Consider the following 14,180-nt stretch of genomic DNA (forward strand, 5'->3'; position numbering starts at 1 on the left):
CTGAAAAACGTTCGCAAACTGGAACACTTACTTCCGGGTTTGCGGCATTCAGGAGCCAATTTGTTTGGCAACTAAGCTGTTCAGAAACCAAGGTTTGACTGTATATGGAACAGAAAAGTACTAAAAGAAACAGAGAGTGGAAACTGGTAGCCAATATGACAACTTTGGATGCCACTCTGGTTTTACTTAAACATTTCTGTTTCGACTTGCAGAATGGTAAAACCTTTGCCAAGTGTGTGCCATTCTTCTGTGGTTTTTGTTTAAATCCTGGTACCAAGTCTCTCCCGAGAAAAGCAATGAATATATTCATTCTGTATTATCTTTTGAATTGTACAGTTTAACATTAGAGGAGTAATGCCAAGTCAGTGTGGTTGTGGTCGAGAGGAAGTCAGGCCAACAATCGAAAATACCCTCAAATGTAACTGGTACACTGTTGCAGTAGGTACTTCTCCAGCCAACAGAGGAACTGAGGGATCATGGCCATAGTCATTTTAAAAAAAAACTTTAATTAAGGCCATCACAAAATATAAATACTGCTTTTGTGTGCTCTCTGTGTTTCAGATGTCAGAGATCCCCCTTTGTCATTTTTAATGAGCTAATCCACCCTGTAAAAATTACCATCTTGTCATCTCCAGTAGCTTTGCGTGGGGGAGGGGAGGACCATCTGTTACGCTGTTGCATCTTTCCCCCCTTTATGATTTATATTAGTACCCATTCTGAAGATTAGTTTTGACTATAGTTATAATCAGCCCATTTTCAGTCACTGTGATGATTCTAATCCAGAGGACCATGAATGGGGAAAAAGAAAAGAAAAATACTGCTCACAGAATTCTGTGCACACATGTACAAATGCAACTTGATTCCCTTTGCTCGAGTTTTTAGTTTCAATAACTTGTATGAAGCAAATAGATGATTCTCATGGTATTCTCGTATGCAGAGCACTTTTATCAGTTATGACCTTCCTAATATAAAACTGCACTGAGATGAGGGGCCATAGCAGCTGCATGAAGGGAATACAGTGGTATTCTCAAACCTAACCCATTTCAGGAGTCCATTCGACGCCCAAAACCATTCAAAAACCAAGGTGTGGCTTCCAATTGGCCTCAGGAGAAGTATTCCTGTACTCAAGCAGAAGCCACATCGGACGTTCAGCTTCCCAAAAATGTTCGCAAACCAGAACACTTACTTCCAGGTTTGCAGTGTTCAGGAGCCAATTTGTTCGACAACTAAGCTGTTCGAGAACCAAAGTACCACTGTACTGTGTTGAGTCCCTAGCGTTGTCCATTAAAAGTAATTTAGAGTAGGAAGAGTATGAGATTTCTCTGTCTGACACTTTGGAGAACCTCTGCTAGAGTTAGCAATATTAGACTAGGTAGGCCAGTAGTCTGATTCAAAACAAATTGTCTTTATATGAATCTCAGAATAAATCATGTAGGCCCAAATATTGTTAAAAACAGCAAACACATTACATTTTGAAACAACCCCCCCCTCAAAAAAATAACTCTGAAAACACAATAATTGAAATACTCCTCGCACACTTGTTTCAAAATAACAAGAAAATCCAATAAACATTTATGTATATTATACTAGATACTTGATATTTCTATGCACTACTCACATCTGCATATATGTTAGGTAAAGCTATTTCGGGCATTTAAAATTGGCTTGGTCCATTGTTGTGTCAAATAAAATAAGTGCTTAAAAATTTGCATGGAAGGTAGGAGAGTAAAATTGTTTCAGTCCTGAAAAACACCACTTAGAAACGCTCACACTTAGGACTCACTTGATGGGAAATGATGGGCAATCATGTAAATAATCTATCACTTTATTCAGCCACTTTGTAGGAGGATGTTTAACATTATGAATAGTGTTTGATCTTCATCCTCTTAAAAAGGAATTCCTTTTTATATATCTTGTGGTATAGTAAACACAACAGACTGGGTTACTACTGAAGGTTTCTTAGGAAGCTAGGAACGTAAGAAACTACCTCATACCAAGTCTTAAAGGTAAAGGTAAAAGGATCCCTGACCATTAGGTCCAGTCGTGACCGACTCTGGGGTTGCGGCACTCATCTCGCTTTATTGGCCAAGGGAGCTGGTGTACAGCTTCCGGGTCATGTGGCCAGCATGACTAAGCCACTTTTGGCCAACCAGAGCAGCGCACGGAAACACCGTTTACCTTCCTGCCGGAGCGGTACCTATTTGCACTTTGACGTGCTTTTGAACTGCTAGGTTGGCAGGAGCTGGGACCGAGCAACAGGAGCTCACCCCGTCACAGGGATTCGAACCACCAACCTTCTGATCAGCATGTCCCTCATACCAAGTCTTACCTTTGGTCAATTTAGCTCAATCTTATCTACACTGACTGGCAGCAACAGATCTCCAGGTTTGCCAACAGCCCTAATGTGGAGATATCATGAAATGGGCTTTGGATTGATGTATGCATAGCATGTGCTGAACTACAGTCCTGCCTCTTTTTTGTTTTCTATATGGTATGATGGACAGGTGAGTCAGAGAGAGAGACATAATTTGAAAATTAACACTATAAGGGAACTAGCATCCTCCTTTAGAGGAACTATAGAGGAACTAGCATCCTCCTTTCAAAACACAATTGCCCTTCAAAATTTGCATTTCTCTGAATTTTGTGGTGCAGTTCTGCAGCCAATCTGTATAAAAATGAATATGTTGAGGGCAGTGGGTGCATGAATTTTCATACTTTGGTGAAAATTGCACACAAAAATGCAAGGTGTTCTGGAAAAATGTTCTGAAAATTGTGTATAGTAGTCAAAACTGCAGAAAAGTATATATAGGGACAGATTTCACACTAAAATACTGATGAACTTTCAAGACAACTGCTACTTGCTGAGGAAGCATGGAGAACTGAATGGGAAAGTTTGGAAAAATTAGAAACCGGGAAAAACATTGAAATTATCCAGTGATTATAAATGCAGAGAAAAATCTTAAAACTTTTTTTGTCAGTCTGCTTGTCCATTAATTGATGTGATTAGTTCCTTGCTCAGGGTGTTTTGGGGAGGGTAAAAATGTGATGTTGTGGTTATATTAGTATTATTTTAAATTACTATTATTATGGCCTTCTGAAATGTTGTAAACTACATTGAGAGTGCAGTGGTGCCCTGAAAGGTGATTTCTAATGAATTTTATTAAAACATAAATAATAATGTAAGGATGGAGCAGGGCTAGTTTCTAAGCCTTGAGTTGCTATCATGCACCTTGAAGTGATGGAGGCAAGTATAATGACTGGACATGGATTTCATTTTTCTAGTGTACTTTGTATTTTGTTTCAGCTGTCAAAAATGCCTTTTCTCTTTCTGTGCTTGCAGCACTGTTTATTTCTGTTGATACCAATCTCCCTGATGATCTGCAGAATCCCAAAATGCTTTTTTTTGTACTTGCTGAACTTTACAAGCAGTTTGACAGGTTCTCTCCAATTTATGAATTGTTCCTGATATCAAGGTTGATTAATCTCCTACACTGTATACATGGAAAACTTTACATCACTTTGACAATAAGCCAAGTATATGAAGAGATGGATATTTTCCTTCTTATAAAAGCAGGTCTTCTAGCTCCAATATGGGTGTTCTGTTATTTACCTAGTTTAAGAGACAGTCTCTATTTTTATTTTTACACCTCAATTTCTTATGATCTTGTGAATTGGCTCATTCCTTTAATTTCTTTCCAAATGTTCATCCTTGACATTGCATTATGGTGTGCTAAACTCCACCGCAATTCCTTGGTTCTTTTATGATACTGTTTTCTTATCATTTTGTTTCTCTAACTCTTGCACATAGTCCTGGGTTAATATCTGCAAACAGTTGGTCTAGTACTTCAGTTAGGAAAAAAATTAGTGTCCCTTCCATTCTCTGCATGCTGTTGACATTTGCAAAGTAGTAAATCTGGCGTTGTTGCAGAAATTAAAATTCCTTCCTCTAGTCCCTTCCTTTTAGTACCTTAGTTGTTTTTTTCAGATATAACTTCGAAAATGTCATTTTCTTTTATACCCCAAAAATTCTTTTTATTGTTCTTGGTGGCTACAATCCAGCAATAGTTGTAAAGCGACAAAATCCTGACAAAGTTGCATTGGATCACGTGTAACTTTCAGTGGATAAGCAAACTTGTCTCTCTTTCTAATGCATTTTTATATTTCGTTTACTTGAAATAACACTTTAATTAAACAGGGATTTATTTAAAATGTTTATATTTTACCATTCCAAAGCTTAAGACAGCCCACAAACTAACCATAGAATGGGCAACATATGCCAATTAAAGCTTTCAAGTCTGCTATCTTCAAGGACTGTCTCTCATAAAACACATTATAGTAATCAATCCTAGGTATGCCAGATGGAGGTACTATCATGACAGTATCCATCTTCTCCAGGAAACTGCCTATCTGTGTAGCACCTTAAATTGATAGTAGGTACTCCTGGCCATAGGGACGCAGGTGGCGCTGTGGGTAAAACCTCAGTGCCTAGGACTTGCCGATCGTATGGTCGACGGTTCGAATCCCCGTGGCGAGGTGAGCTCCCGTCAGCTTCATCATGCTGGCCACGTGACCCGGAAGTGTCTGCAGACAGCGCTGGCTCCCGGCCTCTTAAGTGAGATGAGCGCACAACCCTAGAGTCGGACACGACTGGCCCGTACGGGCAGGGGTACCTTTACCTTTACCTTTTACTCCTGGCCATTGCTGATACTTGTCTTTACAGAAATAATAGAGAGTTCAGAAGAACCCTAGGCTCTTAAACTGGTCAGACAGATAAATTGCCAGCTTATCTCTCCCAAGAAGAACTTCCAGCATTTCCTTAATCTTGTCTTCATTCAGTTTCAGTCTGTTTAACCTTACTTAGCTGACTGCAACCTGCAAATACTGGTTTAGAACTGAGGCAGCTGTCGCTGGATACTTATTTAAATAAACAGAGATCTGGATGTCATCGGCATATTGGTTGACAGACAAATTCAAAATTTCAGATTATCTCTCTGTTTGTGGCTTCATGTTAAGGAGTATCAGTGATACAACTGAGCCCAGTGGAACACCATGCCAACCGCCAAGTGGCTGAGCTAGCATCACCAACTGGGGACTCCTTGAATGCATTCCAGTCTAGAAGCATGAAACCATTCTAGAGAAATCTGACGCTCCTACTAGCTTTTCAAGGCGGATTTACAGAATGACATGTTCTCCTTATCCAAAGGACCACTGCAAAGTCCAGGGATTATCAAGAAGGAAGAGTTCTCTCTGTCAACTTCCAGGCACAGATCATCCCCGCAGGGATCCTCAGTCACATAACAAGGCCAGAAGTTTGACTGGAAGAGATTGAAGGAAGATGTGTCACCCAAGTGCTGGTCTTCACAACACATTCAGCTATCCTCTGATAAAAGAGAATGTCTTAGACAGCTGGCTAAATCATTCCTGTGTAGTTTCTTCAAGATTGGTAGGTTATCAGTTCCTTTAACTGAGGAGGAACTCTCTCCTTACAATGTTTCACCCCATAGCCCTTTAAGCTCAACTAGCCAGGCAAGATGGGCAGCAATCTAAACAATATGTGGTAGTCTTCACAGTGCCAAACACTCTGTCAATAACCTCAAGGGAAACAAGACTGAAACAATTTTCCTTCCATTCTTTCAGATTTCATAACTCTTTGGCTTGAAAGAATGATTGCTACGATGCTGAGTCTTTATAGAAGCTTTTGCTCACTTCCTGTTCTAGAACTATGGAGACGTGTCTCACAACACAGAAAGCCACCCAGACTATTTTCATCTGATCCACTTAAATAAATTTTTTTAAAGGATTTAAGAATATGTTTCTTATTATTTTCATCATTCTTTACGGCATACTTCCCTCTCCAGGTTTTTTTGTTTTTTAAATTAAACCCTATGGAAATCTTTTATAAGATCTTGATTTAATTCTTTTGCAGAGTCTTGGCTACATTATCTATGTGAATTGTGGTTGGAATATGAGCTTGATTGATCTTTGTGCTTGGAAATTGCACCAATTAGCTGGCAATCCGGTCAATGATGTCATTGAATTCCGTTTACTTTTTACTCTTGCGTAGCTAAACAAGCCAGCGCAGCATTTCTCATTTCATTTTTTATTAACATTGCTATCATGTGGAAAAGCTATAGTGAAAATAAGGGGATTGTTGCATGGCTTACTGCCCTTGGGCTTGATACACAGCAAGGGAATGTACCAAGGACAGAACAGCAAATGTTTGGTTGTAGTGTAGTGCAACCCTTGATCCTGCTCCTCACCTGCAGCATCCCATAGCAACTGGTGTGCTGAAGCAGAGCCATGGACTCTCTCCATCAACATTGGTCTCTCTATATCTTTCCTGGATGGTGCAGGGCAGTGGCAAGCTGCTGGATTGGCTCCATCAGTGCAAATGCTCAACTTTCACCTTGCCACTGATCTGCTCCATCCTAGTCAGATCCAGGTAAGCTATAGTGATGCCAGTATCAGGAGGGCAACTTAATGGTTCTGTCCCACTGCTGGTAGTCTCCAAAGCATAAATATGAATATAGTTAGCACTGCCTCAACCATTTGAAGATTTAAGTTTTGGATTTTGTATCCCATCATGATTATAGGTAAAGGGCAAAGGGACCCCTGACCATTAGGTCCAGTCGTGGCCGACTCTGGGGCTGCAGCACTCATCTCGCTTTATTGGCTGAGGGAGCCGGCGTACAGCTTTCAGGTCATGTGGCCAGCATGACTAAGCCGCTTCTGGCGAACCAGAGCAGTGCACGGAAACTCCGTTTACCTTTCTGCTGGAGCAGTACCAATTTATCTACTTGCACTTTGATGTGCTTTCGAACTGCTAGGTTGGCAGGAGCAGGGACCGAGCAATGGGAGCTCACCCCGTCGCGGGGATTCGAACCGCTGACCTTCTGATCGGCAAGTCCTAGGCTCTGTGGTTTAACCCACAGTGCCACCCACGTTCCTATCACGTTTTAACAACTAGTTAAAAACAAAATGGAAGATTCTGTGTGTATTTTTCCCCCTTTGCATTGCAGCTTCATCTTCTTATGCAGAGTCGCTGCTAGCATCCTTGGGCAATTGCAATGGCCCCAGCATCCTTACCTTGCCACTGGCACCTGTCCTCACCTTCTCCTTTTGAAAAAATCCAGCCCAGCTCTCTCTAAGAAGATTTAGCCACTTTTCTCATTTCCCAGCTACATAGCATTGCTCTGGGGCAATTTTTAATCATTGCTAGATGCAGTCACCTGTACTGCTTTGAATGCTGCCCATTGTTGCCAGATAAACTAACCTTGGCCCAATGATGGAGGAAATGGCCCAGCAGAGGGCACCTGGAGCCAGCACTGCTGCAATATTCAAAATGTTCTAAAGGCCTTCAAGGGAAGCTCAGGTTTCATATTCCTTCCTTTGCAGAACAGCAAATGATCTACTGAAGTTAATGGCTGCTTTGCCATAGATTTCAGTGAGCTTAAATCTCACCTCAAGTGATTAATGGACTTATAAGGTGGTCTCTTCTCTGACTGCCACATGTGAAGCTTACTGTGGACTGTATTGTTAAACCTGCCAGATTCAACAGATGTGATTTATCTCCCTGCTTTATATCATCTGCGATCTGCATTCAGCTATAAATCCCTTTTCTTCTGGGGAACTAAGACAAATTAATCAAGTGATCTGCTTCTTTTTTGAGTGTTTTCACCTCGTTATTGGGTTTATTCATTCTGAAATAAAGAATGCTTTATTCTTTACTCTAAAATAAGTAATATTTTTTTATGTTTGCACATGATTAGAAAGAGAATGGAAGGGACCATCAGTAGCCAATTGAGTATATTGCCATGCCGTGATATTATTTTGACCTGCTGCTAAAAAAAATTATGGTAGCAAGCAGGCATTGTGAGAGCTGGTGATATCTACTGCGCTGACTTACTGTACTTCAGATATGACATTGTCTTGGCATTGAAATACTATTTAACTGATAATGCATATGATTAGGGTTGCTAGTGGTTTAATGTACTTGTTTCAAACATTTTATTTATTTATTTTGCTTGTTGTAACAGGACTTTCCCTATCTCCTTACCCCATGCATGCCTCTCATGCCATCCCCTAAATCTCCCCCGGAGGGTTAAGGGAACACCCAGAACAGATTTAAATGAGGAGAAATACTTGCATTGACTGATTAGCACTATGTTGAATTCAACCCTCAGGCTTTACAATGCAACTTAGGTCTGAACTAGATACTGTAAACACAATTTGATCAAACTATTCCTGAACTGTATCACTGCATACAGTAGTTACGGGAGTCCCCCACAAAAAATAAATTTGTGTGTTGCAAAGAAGACGAGGCTAGAACCTCTCTCCCAGGTATCTGCTATGCTAGTTGCACAGAGTCTTATTGTATAGAAGCAATTTGAATGGTTGACTCTCCCACCTGCAGTCTGCAATGGTATTGTCCAAAAAGTCATCTACCTCTCCATGAACTGTCAATAGGAAAATAAGACTGGAGCATTCCACCACCTTAATTCTTCATCGTGCTTTACAAAAAAATACTGATTATCCAACAGCTTTGAAATCTAAAAGTGACTCTATTCTTTGAACTGCTGACTATCTGGCTGCAGTTTTGTGCTGGCACAGGGATAGCCAAGGTAGTGCCTTCCAGATGTTTCTGGACCACAACTTCCAGCTCCCAATTAGCATTGTCAATGGTCAGGGTTGGTGGGAGCTGTACTGCAACAAAAGATTCCTGCATTGCAGGGGATTAGACTAGATGGCACTAATGGTCCCTTCCAACAGTACAATTCTGATATCTGGAGCGCACCCTGTGATCACAGAATGCACTTCCATTTTGGCAGGTAGAGCCCTTGTTTTTTGCCAGTCCCTCTTGCCGACTGCCATACCCACTACTGCCTCCCAACCCTCAGAAGCATCTTTTCAGGAGGCCTGGGGAGCTGCAGTATTGCCCCCCCAAAGGCAATCTATTGCTCAAGCAAAACTGCTTTCCACTTGTGAAGAATCACTATCAGATAAAACCCAATGAATTTGCAGCTTTTTCCAACCAGGGCTTTCGTATGAAGAAATCAAGACCTTTGACTTCCACTTTTGTTTTGAGTTCATAGATATTTGCCTTTCTTGCCTTTTAATGGGACCCAGTTGCAAAACTCATCTTTCGTATGTTGGAGTCCCTGTCTCTTCTTGAGAAGATCAGGGAGGAAAATATTAGCTGATTTTATCTTGTAGTACTGCAGCTAAGAGCTCAAGGAACAACAGAGTCCCCCCCCCCATAGATCTTCAAGTGTACCATATTGCATTTTTCGCCCTTGGTTGTTGTTTTTTAATAGTTTATCTACAAATGAAAGTGAAGGAGAGGTATGAAGCATCTTTCAGTTGGCAGGCCTTATATTAGGGAAGAAGAGCGTTCTGACAGATCAATTTAATGAACCGATTGATCTCTTCTTTAAATGATGTGGGAGTAATGGCTTTATTGTCCTCTGCATTTTATATAAAGGTTATATTTTCATTCCCTTGACTGAAGCATCAAAGAGAGAGGGCATTAAAAAAAAAATCCTGTTTAACTATTACTTATTATACTACTTTTTCTTCTTTTCCTCCCCTTATCCCCCCACCCCTCCTTCCTATAGAGTCACATCGAGAATTCCTTCACAGGCCTGCTTCTGGATACGTGCCAGAGGAGATCTGGAAGAAAGCTGGTAAGAATTGTTTAAAAATACGAGCCTAGCAATTTGGCAGCTGTGTGCATTTGTTAATGTTCTGATATAAAGAATAAAAGGGGTGGGGGGGATGTGCTACTAATAAGCCAAAGTTTCAGTTAATAGTCTTAAACTGGAACAGATCAGAACACCAGAACTGTTTTAATTAGAGCAGCATCTATGTCTGAAGATAAGGAAGGAGATGTCAATATGGATTTTTTTTTAAAGAAACCCAGATAATAAACAGATCATTTTCAGGGCTTGTTTCACATTTCCTTGTGGAAAAGCTATGGTTCATTCTTGAACATTAACACACATGATTTTTCTAATGGGTTAGTATTGAGAAGTCAAATAGAATTTGGGAAGCTGGGCCTGCCTAGAAGTCATTGTACTGTATTTGCAAGATGTGCCTCTTACCATTGGCATGTTCTTACACTTCGGATGGAAGCGCTTGCAGTTGGCTTGTAGCAGTGGGAAGGCATTGCATAATAGGCACAAGACACACCTCCAGACCAGGTGAGACAATATATGCTGGCTCAGTTAAGACTTTGCTAATAATCCCAGCAGCTTCTAAAAAGGGATGGGCTTAAGGGGGGAACATTGGAACAACCTTGATGTAGTAGAGCATGTGTGGAGAACTTTTAGCCCTTCAGATGCTGCTGAACTACAACTCCCATTATCCATGACCACTGACTATACTTCCTGGAGCTATTGGAAGTTGTATTTTAGTAACTTCTGGAGGGCCAGAGGTTTCCCACACCTGCTCTCAAGTCTCAGGAATAAATAGTGTCAAGTACCAGAGGCAGAGAGAGAAAGGCTAGTGTCAAACTATTCATTATCTCTCATGGGGATGTTGTGAGGTTGAGAGTGGTTAGTCACCCAGAGTAGAACACCACCTTAAGTTCCTTGAAGGCAAAGTGTGAGAACAGTGTAGGATATGATCCTTTCTTCTTGTCCTCTTAGCACAACATCTTATCCTCCATCTTAAGCCCTTGTGAGTAGGCTAGTCTGACAAGAATCTCTATCTTTTCCTTTCTCCTCAGGCAAATTATTGCACTTCATTAGCTCATTAGTATACACAGCCGTTCTGCCAGCATCTTAAATCCAAACACTGTCACCAGCTTATATGTTTTACAGAATGCAATTAGCCCTAATTCTAAGGGGCCACTTCATAATTATAGCCAAGCACAGGCACTAAAATTTGTAAGCAAGCACTCTGCGGATTGCTTGCAGAGTCTCCACATCAGCAGCAGTGGCTGCTAGACAGGTATGGAGGAAGACTTTTCGCAAGTTCCAACCAAGACTTGTAATATTATAGCTGCCATTGCATACCATGGGACTAGGAAGGCTGCCTGTAATGATATGCTCATGATGTCATGCATCTCCTCATCTCATGCACCTCAACCAGGGAAAGTATAAGCTCTCTCTCTGCCCCACTCCTGCAGACAAACAGAATCTTCTCAGCAGAGGAGGCACTGATCATCATCTGAGAGCAGCCTTGCTTAGCGGTGAAAGCATGGCAGCACAGCTGCATGAACAGCACTCTCTGTCTCCTCCCAGAGAAGAGAGGAGAGCTTTTAAGATGTCCTCTAAATTTGCAATGAGCCCAATCCTCCAGAGTCCTCTAATGCATCTTCTCATTTCACAGGGGTGTCCATAGCATTTTAGCTCTTGAACTGCAAAAGCTATGCTGGAAAGAGGCAAGACTTTACGGCCTTTTCAAGGACCCAGTGTGCCTCACACCAGGCTATGTGCACACCATGCATTTAAAACACATCCAAATTACAAAACTGACACAGACTTAAAATAGATGTACCCATCCCTAGGACTAACATTTGATGATTTTTAATCCCTTCCCCCAGTTCAGACAAAGTGTAAGAGATAATAGATTTCTTTTTTAAACAACTATGTTCATTGGTAACTGTGCTTCGTGAGATAAAAGGCATGTATTTAAGATTGTGTCTTCTTTAAAAACATATATGAAAATGACAATAAAATTTGCATCTGTGGGTTTGTCTTCATATATTTCTTTTCAAGGGATCAGAGAATGTTTGCAGTTGGTAATAAATATTCAAGCATCTTGCAAATGTCCTACCAATTCTCTTTGCTGATCTGTGTGTGCCGGTGGGACTAGAATAGGAATGCATAATTTAAATATAAATTGCCTTATTTGCATATACAATTAGTCAAGCTGCAGCTTTGATCATAAGCAAAAATTATTGTCCTGTTGCCACTTAGATAGAATTGTAATTCACCTTGAATATTCAAAGTAAATTAGTCCCTGTCTTGCATAGCTGCACAGTCTGATTTCTCTCTCCCCATCCCCCTCATTTATGGGAGGGTAATGTGAGGGCATATTTTTAACTCTCATAAAAATTAAGGCATATCTTTTCCCTCTAAAATTTTCCCCTGTAAAATATTATGGTTTCTTCTCCAGGAATTTTCAGATTAAACACATCTCTCTGGAAAACAGATATCTTTTAATAAATATATTTTATGATCAGTATCTACCTTAACATTTTTTAGCGTCCATTTCAGTCTATTAAGAAAAATGTAGAAGTGAGGTGGCGCTAGCCTCACTTAAATGGGGATTTTGACAATAACGTTGGGGATATTAAAATGATTCGGACCTTTGGTTTCGAATGGAATTGCTCTAATAAAATATATGGCAATAAATTTCAAGATTCAGAACAAGATTTAAAGAACTGTGTAACCTGTATTATGTACCTGCCAAAGTTTTTTTTAACTCCGCCCCTTCTCGCAGATCAAACTCTTTGTTACCCTGAGAGTAGTTTCATAGGCAGTTGTGATATGGCACTAGGGTGTGGAATTAATTTTTCTGGGAAGGGGGGCAGTCAAGAATCCCAGTGAGTACAAGCAACCTTTGAATTACACCTGGGAAGCATCCCTGGATGATAGCCTATATGATTAAAAGCACAATCCTATATGTTTATTCAGAATAAGTCCCATTGAGCTCAATGGAATTTGCTTTCTAGAAACTTTTTAGAATTTCAGCCTTAACCTTAGCTGTCCTCTAAGCTCAGAAACCTCACAGGTTAAGAGAAATGATAGCTGAAGGTAAAGAGAACTAAATTTACAGTTCTCTGGGATACTCTACATCGCGCTGTAACCACCGAACATTTGTAACTCTAATATTTTTATTCTACAGTAAAACATTTTTATTAGGAATCTTATGTTTTTAATTAAACAGAACATTTAATTAAGGTGCTTCTTAAGTGGGTGAAACAATTAAGAGCAAACACTTGAATGAAACATGTCATAATTAGTTTTAATAGAGTGTTAATTGGTACTAGGTTTGCCAAGTTAATAATTACTGCTTATTAAATTTTCAATTAATCATTGTCATTTTGCTTTGAATAAAGATGAAAATGAGATACACTAAATCAGGGGGAGGATAGTTTCCTTGTTAATTAGAGTAGCTGAGTTTTTAAAAAGGAAAGAAATAACTTGTTTCAGTTGTCAGTTGAACACGTGAAATCTTTCACTTCTCTTGCATCCAAAAAAACCTACCATAAACCCCACTGGCTCACTGATGACAAGTCATGTTATCCAGTGTGAAAAAGCAGACTGCATTATGTTAGATAATGTAGATCTAATCCTCACATTACTCTATAGCCCTAGTTATGCATTTGAGCACATGCTTGTCTGGAACAATAAAGAGTCCTGTGACCCCTTAAATGCTAACAAATTTATTACGAAATAAGATTTTGTGGACTACAAGACACTTCATCACAGATTTGCTAATCTTTAGGGCATCACATGCTTCCTTTCGGAATTTCTGCTTCCTAGATGACTAACACTGCTGCTGCTGTTGTTATAGGCATGATATTTTATTCACACACAGTATAGAATATAAATGTTTATGTGTGTGTTTTCTTGTTTTCTATTTTCTGATGTATTTCTGTATATGTTCTTCAATGTAAATCACTTAAAGACCTGCTTGGTGACAAGTGAGAAGTTTAATTTTTATTAAGAAGAAATAACAGTACAGTGGTACCTCTGGTTGTGGACGGGATCCATTCTGGAGATCCGGTCGGATCCCAAGGTCTCCGCAACCGGAGGGACTGCTTCTGCGCATGTGTGTGATGCTGTAGAGTGCTTCTGTGTATGCACGCACAGCAAAACACTTCCGGGTTTGCCACTTTCGCAACCCAAAGTTTACGTTACCCAAGGGTAACATAAGCCGAGGTGCTACTGTAAACATATTAGCAATAAAATAAAAACCATAAGGTGGTATTCTAATAAGTTTTATTTAAAGTAGACCCGTTGAAATTAATGAAGACACCTAAGGTACTTTCAGTAGCTCTACTTTGAAGTAAAACTTGGTTGAATACCACCCAAGTGCTTCTTCGCCAGATTACACCTCTCGCCTTGAGCGCTTGTGCCCGGCTGGAGGTGTGTGTGCACGTTGAATTATTGGATTTTTGTGTGGCTTGAATGTAGACAACAAAAGTAAGAGTTACAACCATTTCCCCA

The 14,180-nt window shown here is 40.1% G+C and overlaps 1 protein-coding gene across 1 annotated transcript in view; it reads left to right on the forward strand.

Annotated features, from left to right (window-relative positions):
- RUNX1T1 (RUNX1 partner transcriptional co-repressor 1) overlaps positions 1-14,180 on the forward strand; it is a 144,719-nt gene that overhangs the window by 106,398 nt on the left and 24,141 nt on the right. Inside the window, 1 exon segment of the mRNA XM_081874331.1 lies at positions 9,615-9,683. Coding sequence (XP_081730457.1) covers positions 9,615-9,683 — 69 coding nt within the window.

This window comes from Podarcis erhardii (genome assembly GCF_964252035.2).
Source record: "Podarcis erhardii genome assembly, chromosome: 8".
In the NCBI taxonomy this organism is placed as follows: Eukaryota; Metazoa; Chordata; class Lepidosauria; order Squamata; family Lacertidae; genus Podarcis; species Podarcis erhardii.